This window comes from Bombina bombina, chromosome 2 (genome assembly GCF_027579735.1).
Source record: "Bombina bombina isolate aBomBom1 chromosome 2, aBomBom1.pri, whole genome shotgun sequence".
NCBI lineage: Eukaryota > Metazoa > Chordata > Amphibia > Anura > Bombinatoridae > Bombina > Bombina bombina.
In genome coordinates, this window is record NC_069500.1 from 1,127,883,504 (window position 1) to 1,127,898,007 (window position 14,504).

General features: G+C 34.7%; 1 protein-coding gene across 1 annotated transcript in view; it reads right to left on the bottom strand.

The window, feature by feature from the left end:
- Window positions 1-14,504, bottom strand: part of FSTL5 (follistatin like 5) — a 1,363,343-nt gene that overhangs the window by 187,021 nt on the left and 1,161,818 nt on the right. The window contains exon 10 of the mRNA XM_053703797.1: window positions 10,590-10,616. Coding sequence (XP_053559772.1) covers window positions 10,590-10,616 — 27 coding nt within the window. The remainder of the gene's footprint in view (window positions 1-10,589; window positions 10,617-14,504) is intronic.

Below are 14,504 nucleotides of genomic sequence, written 5' to 3' on the forward strand. Positions count from 1 at the left end.
ATCGGTTGCAACTCATAAATACACCTGCTCTTCTTCAGTCCCTGAGCATACCTGATTACCTCTGTATTTTCTGAGCACTCCTGGCTACTACTCCCTTAGAGTCTGTCAGGTTTTGCAGTGCCTGAGACTAATGGAAACAGAAAATATGTGTGAGACTGCGCCAAAATAAAACTACTACACAAACTCCAAGATAAATAGAAGTCTCTCAGATTCTATAAAAACTAGCAAATATTATATATGTTAAAATGGAGCGCTCGAGGAGAGCTAATGTGCGGCCGTAGTGGACAGATAAATAATATACCAGACAATAATAGACTATAGCAAGCGCAGAAAATTAACCACAAATGCCTAATCTATAAGTCCTAGATAAGTACTAGATAATTGTACTGTGAAAAGAAATGCGAATAAAATAGGTAATTTATATAAAGCAATTCATATACATGTTAAAATTAATCTTAATATGTCAAATAACAATGCATCAAATACAAAGATAAATACAATAACAAAAATAAAAATAAATGTGCAAAAAACAAATACAATTGTTTGATACTGTGTATCCAATAGAACAAATGTCCTCAAATGTCAAAAAATCTATAAGAGAGTCTTTATGTCCTTTTTGCTTGCAAACTTGAGAATCCGTGTAGACGACAAGCCTCCTAGTGACAAAGGACAAACTCCTTAAGGCAGTGTGAAGAGCCTTATGTGAACTATTTAATCTGTACTCGCAGTTAAGAAAGTTGATATCTGCAATAGTATAATGCCCAGGTGCATATACTGTGTAATTCTTAGTCCCAGAGGTTCACCACACCATGCAATCGATATATTGGATATAGGTTAAATTTATATAGTGATATAAAATTACAAGTAAAAAGTGTCTACTCGCAATCCTGGAGCCTTAGATCCTACATAATACAAGCACATACAAGCGGCTGCTAACTGAATAACCCCTGAAAACTGACAGGCTGAATCGCAATCAGCCTGAACAGTCAGAGGTGCTGTGGGCCAAAATTCAGAGGCGCCGTTTATCACAGGAATACCAGCTCTATGCGAAATAAGAAAATAACTCTGTGAGCGGAGTAAATATGAGCAACGCGTTTCAATTTTTAACCAATCAGGATAGCTGAATGCGCAAACTGTCAATCATTCATTTTGCGCATTCAGCTATCCTGATTGGTTATGAGGTCATCCAATCAGAACGTAGATAGAGGTATATATTAACCCGGGAAGGAGTCCTCCGGTAACAAGCTTGATAAAGATTTAAAAATTGAAACGCGTTGCTCATATTTACTCCGCTCACGTAGTTATTTTTTTTATTTCACATAGAGCCGGTATTCCTGTGATAAACGGCGCCTCTGAATTTTGGCCCACGGCACCTCTGACTGTTCAGGCTGATTGCGATTCAGCCTGTCAGTTTTCAGGGGTTATTCAGTTAGCAGCCGCTTGTAGGATCTAAGGCTACAGGATTGCGAGTAGACACTTTTTACTTGTAATTTTATATCACTATATAAATTTAACCTATATCCAATATATCGATTGCATGGTGTGGTGAACCTCTGGGACTAATAATTACACAGTATATGCACCTGGGCATTATACTATTGCAGATATCAACTTTCTTAACTGTGAGTACAGATTAAATAGTTCACATAAGACTCTTCACACTGCCTTAAGGAGTTTGTCCTTTGTCACTAGGAGGCTTGTCGTCTACACGAATTCTCAAGTTTGCAAGCAAAAAGGACATAAAGACTCTCTTATAGATTTTTTGACATTTGAGGACATTTGTTCTATTGGATACACAGTATCAAACAATTGTATTTGTTTTTTGCACATTTATTTTTATTTTTGTTATTGTATTTATCTTTGTATTTGATGCATTGTTATTTGACATATTAAGGTCGATCTTTCACTAATTGTATTAAATGTCTTTTTTATGAATATTCATTATATCTATGTATTATTTTTTTTAACATGTATATGAATTGCTTTATATAAATTACCTATTTTATTCGCATTTCTTTTTGATTGTATTTATATATTTGCAGCACATCCCAGTACAATTATCTAGTACTTATCTAGGCCTTATAGATTAGGCATTTGTGGTTAATTTTCTGCGCTTGCTATAGTCTATTATTGTCTGGTATATTATTTATCTGTCCACTACGGCCGCACTTTAGCTCTCCTCGAGCGCTCCATTTTAACATATATAATAAGTGCCTGAGACTAATGCCATGTCTGTTTTTAGATACCAGCTCCTCTGTAACCTGCCATTTTAATTCTTCAGCATATTATGCTTAAAGGGACATAAAACAAGTTGGGATAGAGACAAAATAATATAATATGTATTTTAATTACTTTACCTGCAAATTTATACTGCAGTGCCTCGTCATTAACCCTTTCTTTTTAGTTTCTGAATTGTAGAGCTTTAACTCCTCCCACACAATTATTTTATGGCTGTAGCTATAGCCACCTATGTTTTGGTAAAATGCAGACATGAATAGGGATTATCTGCTGGAGCATGTCTGGAAGCTGTGAACTCAGTTGAAATACAATACCTTTTTTTAAACACTGATAAGGGGGGGGTGGAGTTAGATGCTCCAGACAGCACAGCTTTGTAACTAATTTTCCATATTTTTGAAAATTATTTTAAAATACTTGCCAGCAATTTTTAAACAATATTTTTATGCAAACAGGATATGCATAGATCTCAACCTGTTTATGGTACTTTAAGCATAAGAACGCTACACTAGCCCCATTTCATAAATAAGAGCCTGTAAACAAATACACCTCTGCAAATGAGCTTCTCTCTTTGGACCTGACACTAAGTGTGACACATTGTCCAAGCGATCCCTAAGACACAACATTTTTATATTTTTAGGCCTAACAGAATATTCACCTTCTTGTATTTATCTGTACCAGGCTGGAAATGTAGTATATGAAAGGGTTTTATAATCAGGTGCATACTAGCAATTATGGATACAGAATATCCAAAGATTTAATTGATAATACAAAGTTGTGTAAAACATATCATGAAAACCAATCTTGCCTCTTTTAAAAAGAATATTTTGGCTGCATGGCTTTATTGGCCTATACTTGCTAAAACCAATTGTTAAAACTACCAACAATGGGGGGTAGTTATCAACGTGTCAACTTTCCTGCCTTCGCCGGCCCAATACGCCCGCCTAAGCTCGCCTCACATCGCCGCCGCGGACCTGAAAATTTTTGCCTAAGTTATCAAATAAAGCTGTCAAAAAGCCGCGCACCAAGTACGGGGCGATGAGCAGCAGACTGTGAGAGTTATCACTCATCCGATCTCGCTGCTCTTCGGCTTTTTCCCAGCTTTATTGCTAGCCTGTCACTAAGCACTCACACTAACTACACTGTTCTACCCACTATACCGGCGCCCCCGGAGCCCCCCTGATTGAATCAGCCAATCAGATTCAAGTTCAGCCAATCAGATTGAGCTCGCATTCTATTGGCTGTTCCGATCAGTGGGTTTTAATGTTGGGGGGGGTTGTATTTTTCTTTTACAGGCAAAAGAGCTGAATTCTTTGTTGCATGCCCCCACAAAAGGCCATTTTAAGGGCTGGTAAGGTAAAAGAGCTTTGAACTTTTTTAATTTAGAATAGGGTAGGGCATTTTTTTATTTTGGGGGCTTTTGTTATTTTATTAGGGGGCTTAGATTAGGTGTAAGTAGCTTAAAATTGTTGTAATATTTTTAAAATGTTTGTAACTTATTTTTTTTATTTTTTGTAACCTATCTTTTTTTTTGTACTTTAGTTAGTTTATGTAATTGTATTTAATTGTAGTTATTTGTAGTTAATTTATTTAATTCATTTAAAGATAGTGTAGTGTTAGGTTAGGATTTATTTTACAGGTAATTTTGTATTTCTTTTAGCTAGGTAGTTATTAAATAGTTAATAACTATTTAATAACTATTCTAACTAGCTAAAATAAATGCAAAGTTACCTGTAAAATAAATATAAATCCTAAGATAGCTATAATGTAATTATTAATTACATTGTAGCTATCTTAGGGTTTATTTTACAGGTAAGTATTTAGTTTTATATAGGAATAATTTATTTAAGTATAGTGTAGTGTTAGGTGTAATTGTAACTTAGGTTAGTTTTTATTTTACAGGTAAATTTCTCTTTATTTTAGCTAGGTAAGCTATTAAATAGTTAATAACTATTTAATAGCTATTGTACCTAGTTCAAATAAATTGAAAGTTACCTGTAAAATAAAAATAAATCCTAACATAGCTACAATATAATTATTATTTATATTGTAGCTATCTTAGGGTTTATTTTAAAGGTAAGTATTTAGTTTTAAATAGGATTAATTCAGTTCATAATAGAAATATTATTTAGATTTATTTAATTAATATTTAAGTATGGGGGGTGTTAGGGTTAGTGTTAGACTAAGGTTTAGGGGTTAATAATTTTATTACAGTGGCGGCGGTGTAGTGGGGGGCAGGATAGGGGTTAATAAATTTATTATAGGTGGCGACGGTGTAGGGGGGGCAGGATAGGGGTTAATAAATTTAATATAGGTTGTGGGGGTCCGGGAGCGGCAGTTTAGGGGGTTAAACTATTTATTTAGTTGCGGCGAGGTGCGGGATCGGCAGGATAGGGGTTAATAACTTTATTATAGAGGGCGGCGGTATAGGGGGGGCAGGATAGGGGTTACTAGGTATAATGTAGGTGGTGGTGGGCTCCGGAAGCGGCAGTTTAGGGGTTAATATGTATAGAGTAGCTTGCGGTGGGCTCCGGGAGCGGCAGTTTAGGGGTTAATACATATATTATAGTTGCGGTGGGCTCCGGCGGGAGCGGCGGTTTAGGGGGTAATAACTTTATTTAGTTGCGGCGGTGTAGGGGGCAGATTAGTGGTGTTTAGACTCGGGGTACATGTTAGGGTGTTAGGTGTAGACAGCTCCCATAGAAATCAATGGGATGTCTGGCAGCAGCGAACTTGTACTTTCGCTATGGTCAGACTCCCATTGATTCCTATGGGATCCGCCGCCTCCAGGTACACTGGGCCGGAAAAGTGCAGATCGTACCTGCTAGTTTTTTGATAACTAGCAAAAGTAGTCAGATTGTGCCGTACTTGTGTGCGGAACATCTGGAGTGACGTAAGAATCGATCTGTGTCGGACTGAGTCCGGCGGATCGAAGTTTACGTCACAAAATTCTACTTTTGCCGGTCTCTAGCCTTTGATAACTAAGGCAAATCAGCCTTGCCACAAATACGCTGCGGAATTCCAGCGTATTTCAGGTTGACGGCTTGATAACTAGGCCCCAATATCTCAACTCAAAAACAATGGAATTTAAAATGTCTTCCCTTGTCACATCCATGAGTTGCATGTCACTCTACATTATAATCCATAGAGCCCCAACTATTTCATAATTGTTAATTTCTCACGCATAGTTCCACTATGAAGGATAAAATAATAATCAAAACACCCTCAAAACTTTACAGAACAAATTAATAAAAAAAAGACCTCCCTTTATAAAACAGTCCAGGTCAACATACGCAAAAAATAAAACTTAAAAACAGACGGCCAGAATACGAGTTTTGCGGTAAGAGGGGTGCGTTGCTAATGTGCACGTTATTGCCACCGCTCACTTACCTACAGCGCTGTATTACAGGTTTTCCTAAACCCGGCGTTAAAAGGAAAGAAGTGAGCATAGAGCAAAATTGTGCTCTATACCGCACTCCAATACCAGCATGCTTAAGTCAGCAGTGAGCTGGTTTTACGTGCTCGGACAAGATTTCCCCATAGACATCAATGGGGAGAGCCGGCTGAGAAAAAGTCTAACACCTGCAAAAAAGCAGCGTAAAACTCAGTAACTCAGCCTCATTGTTTCCTATGGGGAAATAACATTTATGTTTACACCTAACACCCTAACATGAAACCCGAGTGTAAACACCCCTAATCTTACACTTATTAACCCCTAATCTTCCGCCCCGACATCGCCGCCACCTGCTTTATACTTATTAACCCCTAATCTTCCGCCCCCGACATCGCTGCCACCTAAATTATACTTATTAACCCCTAATCTGCCGCTCCGGACATCGCCCCCACTATAAAAAAATATTAACCCCTAAACCGCCGCACTTCCGCATCACAAACATTAGTTAAATATTATTAACCCCTAATCTGCTGCCCCCAACATCGCTGCCACTATACTAAAGTTATTAACCCCTAAACCTAAGTCTAACCCTAACACCCCCTAACTTAAATATAATTAAAATAAATCTAAAGAAAACCTTCTATTAATAACTAAATAATTCATATTTAAAACTAAATACTTGCCTGTAAAATAAACCCTAAACTAGCTATAATATAACTAATAGTTATATTGTATCTAGCTTAGGGTTTATTTTTATTTTACAGGCAAGTTTGTATTTATTTTAACTAGGTAGAATAGTTACTAAATAGTTATTAACTGTTTAATAACTACCTAGCTAAAATAAATACAATTTTACCTGTAAAATAAAACCTAACCTAAGTTACACTAACGCCTAACTTTACACTACAATTAAATAAATTACCTAAATTAAATACAATTAACTAAATTAAATACAAATACCTAAATTACAAAAACAAACAAACACTAAATTACACAAAATAAAAAACAAATTACAAGATATTTAAACTTATTACACCTAATCTATAAGCCCTATCAAAATAAAAAAGCCCCGACACAAATTAAAAAAAAACCCTAGCCTAAACTAAATTACCAATGGCCTTTAAAAGGGCCTTTTTCGGGGCATTGCCCCAAAGAAATCAGCTCTTTTACCTGTAAAAAAAATAACAACCCCTCAACAGTAAAACCCACCACCCACACAACCAACCCCCAAATAAAACCCTAACTAAAAAAACCTAAGCTCCCCATTGCCCTGAAAAGGGCATTTGGATGGGCATTGCCCTTAAAAGGGCATATAGCTCTATTGCAGCCCAAAGTCCTAATCTAAAAATAAAACCCACCCAATAAACCCTTAAAAAAAAGTCCTCAACGAAGCCGGGAGAAGTCTTCATCCAAGCCGGGAGAAGTGGTCATCCAGACTTCTATCTTCTATCTTCATCCATCCGGCGCAGAGCGGGTCCATCTTCAAGACATCCGACGCAAAGCAGCCTCTTCTGCCGACGACTACCCGACGAATGAAGGTTCCTTTAAGTGACGTCATCAAAGATGGCATCCCTTAGATTCCGATTGGCTGACAGAATTCTATCATTCAATCGGAATTAAGGTTGAAAATATCCGCCAATAGGATTGAGCTTGCATTCTATTGGCTGTTCTAATCAGCCAATAGAATGCAAGCTCAATAAAATGCCCTTTTAAGGACAATGCCCATCCAAATGCCCTTTTCAGGGCAATGGGGAGCTTTGTTTTTTTTAGTTAGGGTTTTATTTGGGGGGTTGGTTGTGTGGGTGGTGGGTTTTACTGTTGGGGGAGTTGTTCGTATTTTTTTTTACAGGTAAAAGAGCTGATTTCTTTGGGGCAATGCCCCGCAAAAGGCCCTTTTAAGGGCTATTGGTAGTTTAGTTTAGGCTAGGGTTTTTTTTTATTTTGGGGAGCTTTTTTATTTTGATAGGGCTATTAGATTAGGTGTAATTAATTTAAATATCTTGTAATTTGTTTTTTACTTTGTGTAATTTAGTGTTTTTTTTTGTAATTTAGGTAATTGTATTTAATTTATGTAATTGTATTTAATTTTGGTAATTTATTTAATTGTAGTGTAAGGTTAGGTGTTAGTGTGACTTAGGTTAGGTTTTATTTTACAGGTAAAATTGTATTTATTTTAGCTAGGTAGTTATTAAACAGTTAATAACTATTTAATAACTATTCTACCTAGTTAAAAATAAATACAAACTTGCCTGTCAAATAAAAATAAACCCTAAGCTAGCTACAATGTAACTATTAGTTATATTGTAGCTAGCTTAGGGTTTATTTTATAGGTGTTTAGTTTTAAATAAAAACCCTAATAGTAGGTTGGTTTTCTTTAGATTTATTTTAATTATATTTAAGTTAGGGGGTGTTGTTAGGGTTAGACTTAGGTTTAGGGGTTAATAACTTTAGTATAGTGGCGGCGACGTTGGGGGTGGCAGATTAGGGGTTAATAAATGTAGGTGGTGGCAATGTTAGGAACAGCAGATTAAGGGTTAATAATATTTAACTAGTGTTTGCGAGGCGGGAGTGTGGCGGTTTAGTGGTAAATATGTTTATTATAGTGGTGGCGATGTCCGGAGCGGCAGATTAGGGGTTAATATTTTTATTTTAGTGTTTGCGTTGATGGAGGGCATCGGTTTAGGAGTTAATAGGTAGTTTATGGGTGTTGGTGTACTTTTTAGCACTTTAGTTATGAGTTTTATGCTACAGCTTTGTAGTGTAAAACTCATAACTACTGACTTTAGAATGCGTTACGAATCTTGCGGGATAGGCTGTACCGCTCACTTTTTGGCCTAAAAAAAAAAGCTTGTAATACCGGCGCAATGGAAGTCCCATTGAAAAAAGACTTTACGAAAATTGCGTAAGTTAATTTGCGGCACGGCCAAAAAAGTGTGCGGGACAGCTGTACCTACAAGACTCGTAATAGCAGCGGTAGTAAAAAAGCAGCGTTATGAGCGTTAACGCTGCTTTTGTACTCATAACGCAAAACTCGTAATCTAGCCGAGAGAAATTAAAGAAAACTAAAAGCAAAACAACCTTGTTAGCATGGAAATAAAAATGCACAACTGTGAAATGAGAAATTTCACAAAGGCAATAGAGTCTTTATGAATTCTGCATGCATTGCCAAAGTGTAGGAGAAAAATTCCAGACAACCAGAATGCACCAGGTTTCCTGTGGACCACCCTTTGATATACATTTCTTTCTATACTGTGAGACTATATTAAAATAACAAACAGTCATGCAAATAATTTAAAATGACAAACATTTACATAAACCCTTATGCAAAATCATAGCTAAAATCTTTATTTTAATCTTAATCATAAATGTTAAATTACATGTTAACTTTTTTGAATCATTACATTTCTAGTTTTATGTAGCTTTATTACCATAATATAATTATACATATTTTACAGCAGTGCATAACTATTGTTTACGCACACAATTATTTTCTAAATTTATATTGCAGTCTTTAATCCTTGCATATGTATACAACACACCAGGTTAAGATAAGAGAACAGAACACTGGATGAAAATACCTCTTTGTATGTTGCCCAATAAAGGTAGAAACAGACAAATCAGAAAATTTTCATATATTTTTGGCCAATAAAGAACACATTTGAACATGTCTGCTATATATTACAAGTGGCATAGTAATGATAGCACAGAACATACTAAACAGTATCGCTGGACTGCACTAGTATTAGCGTGCAACTTGGTATTGAAAGTCCATGGTAAATCTAATTTACCAGAGATAGGTTAGCGCGGCTGATATTGTTCTTGGGCAACCTATACTTTCAATAGATATTGCGACCTCGCTAAATAGCGCTAGTATTACAAGTAGAAAGTTATAGTTTAGACTTCATCGAAAGACGAAACTGACCTGTGCTAGAATATTTAGCGTGGCTTGAGACCTGAAGTTAAGTGTAAGAGTTAAAAAAACATTTTTTTCACAAAACACATCAAAACTATATTGATTTAAACTATTACACTAATATATACACTTTTTTAAAAAATAAAAAGGATTAAAAGGGTATGTAAATGGCAAAGTGTTTGACTGGGAAGTTCTCCAATATATATTTATAAATATGTGTATTTGTTTGTGTATACATGTCTGTAAATGTATATATTATCTATGTATATGAATACATATGTATTTAAGGGTTTATATTTGTAAATATATATGTGCACACATATATAAACACATAAATAAACAAGTATAAACACATATGCTGTATATATATTTATATATATATATATATAATGCATATAAATTTTTGAGCCCTTTCCAGCCCAATTCCTTGAAGCATGCAATATTATTTTTGTTAATTTTTAATGCGTTTTATTGTTTTTTGAATATAAATAATTTAAATGTCTATGCCCTTCACATAGAAAAAAAACGTTTTTTTCTATTTTTAAAATAAATATTTATAAATATACATATATATATATATATATATATATATATATATAGAGAGAGAGAGAGAGAGAGAGAGAGAGAGAGAGAGAGTGAGAACGAGAGATTTTAAAATAAGATTTTTTTTATATGTGTAGAACATAGGAATTTGAGATATTCCTAAGGAACCATCAGGTTTAGCACAGTTGATATAATGCAGAGTCGGGTTATTGTGCTCACGTTAGCTAATAGTTTTTTGTAGTTTACCCCATAGAACTCAAAGGAGGGAAGAAGTTGGCAGGGTCACAAAATCCAATGTTCTGTAATATACTTGCAAATTCAGCCGCACAATTTTTTTACTTTCAGCGCAGTTAGCGTGTGAGTGAAAAATAAATTTAGCATGGCTCATAGTATCCTGCATGTTTCCAACTTTATGTAAAATTCTATAATGGTGATTATACAGTGAAAATGCATATACATGCTTACAAATTTACTTTAGACTTGTTAACAAATGGAATGGAATACCTTCTTTTCGCCACAATATATTGGCAACTGCAGCATGTTGGCGGGAAAAAACAAAACAAAATACAGATGAAACAGATGAACATGCAAACAAAGGGTTAAATCATGCATGAGAAGAAAAAAAAAGATAATATTTTGGTAACTTTACAGCTGATATATTCATATTCATATATGTAACTGAACCAGTGGTCTAGATTAAGAATAATATTTGGTGAGTCTATTTTCTCCCATTTTAAATCATGTTTCATAAAGCATAATGTAGAGTGGATCTGCATTGAATCAGACTGCAGATAAAATAACACCCAGTCTAGGCCACTGTGTGGAAGAGGTGTAAGCATGTACATTACAGCAAACGCATGAGATAACATGAAACGTGTTATGAGTAGGTAACACACATGTTAAACAAAATCACGTTACATAGAACTCATTAAAGGCTGAATGTAGCACATTTCTTGGCAATTTGCTTTCAAGAACTGCTCACATTCTGAAACCTTTACTTATCTTTCCAAATTGTAGCTGAATCCCCACTCTCATCCTCTAAGTTCCCTCTCACTTCAGCTAGACGTAAGACATAACTCCCTAACATCTCTAACCTTCATCTCTCACCTTCTTGCCATGGCCATCCCAGTCCCCTGACTTGACCCCATAGAAAACCTGTGAGGTGAACTGAAAAGGAGAGTTCGCCAGTGTTGACCTCAAAATTTGAAAGGCTCTGGAGAAATTCTGTATGAAGGAATGGTCTCAGACCCCTTGCCTTGTATTCTCCAAACTGATAAGGCATTATAGGTGAAGAGCTGTTACCTTGGCAAAGGGGTTTAGCAAAATGTATTGACTAAAAGGGTGCCAATAGTTGTGCCACACATATATTTAAAAACATTTTTTTGGATAAAGCTGTGTTGTGTTAGCAATTGTTTATATCCATGAGAGCAGAGTACTTTTGTGTATTTTTTTAACAAAAGATCAAAAGGTTAAACAATAAAGGCCATTTTTTTTTTACAGCCCTCTTTGCTCATATTTACCAAGGGTGCCAATATTAGTGAAGGGCACTGTATAGTCTATAGGAAGAATACGTTTTTTGTGCGGTTTTCGCTGGTGCACAAAATTTTTACTTTCAATTTGTAATACTATTAGTATATTTACATATACACATAGTACATCAGGATACTATATTATCACAACAAAAAAAGAGAAGAAAATAAAAAGAGAAGAAACAAAAGTAGCTACTATGTCAACATATATTTGAATATCAAATTGTCTACTGATGTCACTAGCAATTTACAAAAGTTCATTCACATTTAAACTGTTTATTAATAACATACTGGGTTTTCTCAAAAGCAACCTGTTTTTACAATGCTGTATCTTGTTTCAATACTAATTCCATTTTTTAATAAAAACAATTTAACCATATATTTAGAGTTAATTTGTACATCCAGGTGTTCAATAAGAAACTGTCTATGAAGCACACATTTAAACATTTTAAATGAAGGTATTTTCTTTAACATCCACTGTTTTAGAATTAGATTTCTGCATTATTATAAATTATCCTTTTCTATTTCAGTAAACAATAAATATTGTGGAATCTCTGTATATTCTTTAGTTATATAATTTGCAAAATGTAATAAATATAAAACCTGAATCTTTTTAATTGTTATAAATCGATCAATTATACTGACACCAAATTGATCAACAAAAATTGCTTTATTAAAAAGATTTCAGTAAGAAAAAAAATCAGCACTAAATAACGGCAATGTAATCAAGAAACATTACAGAGAAATAGTCTACATTCCTAATGTAGATTAGGTTATGGAAATAGCAGCACACTAAAATTATACTGATGACCTTCTGGAATGGTCCAGACATTTGAACAGTTAGTTGAGTAACTTGAAAGTGCACTCATTTTTAGACCTGGTCTTCTAAAAAACTACAAAGTAGGATATGATTGGCCCCTATACCACACATCACATTGCAAGAGAAGAACATAATATTAAAAGTATAGTGTGAAAATGTCAGCTTATATCACTGTAAACAAATCATACGCTGAATGCCAGGAAAAAAAAAACACTAGTAAAAGGACAGTAGATTAAAAAATGAACTATATTATTTAATAAAAATGCCTATTGGGAGATAGATATATAATACATTGACAGACCCCATTTCTCCAACCTTGACAATTTGTTTCTGAAATACATTTTTATTATTCTGTAATATTCTCAATTCTAGTCGAAAAAAAAGTAGAAAACAAAACAGACATATATTGGTTATTAAAACCCTGACCTGACTCATGTAGGGCTAGATTACAAGTGGAGAGCTAATTGATCGCGCTCTCGTAAATGTGGGTGCACAATAAATAACCAGCTATTACAAATGGCTGATTAATGCTAATGGTAGCAATTAGCGCTCAGAAAATTAACCAGAGATAAGATCTCTAGTTAATTTTTAAAATGTCCCCCAATTGCCCCCAAAATAAAGTGTGAGGTTCCTTTTGTAAAACAAACAAATTGCAGTGTCTTTATTTTGTTTTTAAAAAAAAACTGCACAAAGCAGTTTTTATGGGTTAAAGTGAGCGAGTGTGGGGTGTTAGAAAAAAAAAGGTGCCTTTACATTGTTGTCTATGGGGACTGTGTGTTCCATGTAAATATATATGCTTATATACATATATATGTATGTGTTAATATGTGTATATTATTATTAGTATTATTATTTATTTATAAAGCGCCAACAGATTCTGCAGCGCTGCCCATGGGTACAAGGATAACAGTACAACGGAGAAACAATACAATAAAAGACAACATTTTACAGACAAATACAGGGGGAATTGAGGGCCTATTCCTGTGGGAACTTACAATATATATATATATATATATATATATATATATATATATATATATACACATATTAACACATAAATGTATATCTATATATTTATATACATATATATTTTTTATTTGCTGTGCATCGCTGCGCGACTTACCCCCTTTGCTGCACTAGGTACTCTACTGTGTCTCACAGCATAAGAACGAGGCTCCCATTGGAGCCTATGGAAGCGCACTCTTGCGAGTGCAAAGCTTCCCTGCAATGCAATCGTGAATACCAGCCCACAATTGAGTGCGCTGGTATTGCTGAGTGGAGCACAGAAAGCATAATTTTGCACTCCACTCATAATCTAGCCAATAGTGTTTGTAATTGATTAATGTCCCTGTCAATCAAAGCAACAAACATATTAATGCTGAAATTGGACCATATTTCTTAAAGAGACAGTATACTCCCTTTATTACCTATTCACCAATTTTGGATAAACAACACGGTTATATTAATATACTTTTTACCTCTGTAATTACCTTGTATTTAAGCATCCTCAGACTGCCCACTTATCTATTTACAGACTTGCATTTTGGCCAATCAGTGCTGACTCCTTCGTAACTCCAGAGGAGTGAGCACAGTGTTATCTAGATGACACACACTAACATGCACTGCCTTGTTGTGAAAAGATAATAAAATGCACTTAGATAAAGGCAGCCTGCAGGGGCTTAGAAACAGGCAGAGATTTCTTGTTTTAAAGATTATAAAGTATATTAATATAACAATGTTGGTTGGTTAGGAATGGGCAGTAAAGGCGTTATCTATCTTTTTAAACAATAACAATTTTGGAGTAGACTGTCCCTTTAAACCTTATGATTTTAATTTAATATATTTTTTGAACTCCGTATTATTTAGGCCCATTTTCACATTTACATCATAAACAACTACTGTCTTGCTAAGTTCAGCTTTAAAGTGAATGTAAAATTAACCATATAAGCAAAAGTGAAACAATAAAAGTGAAAAAATGAATGAGAGTTTCATTCATGAAATCGTTAGTATATACTTATCTTCAGATATATTTCACTAGAAACGCTATTGGGATAAGATCTGAAGCTCCGG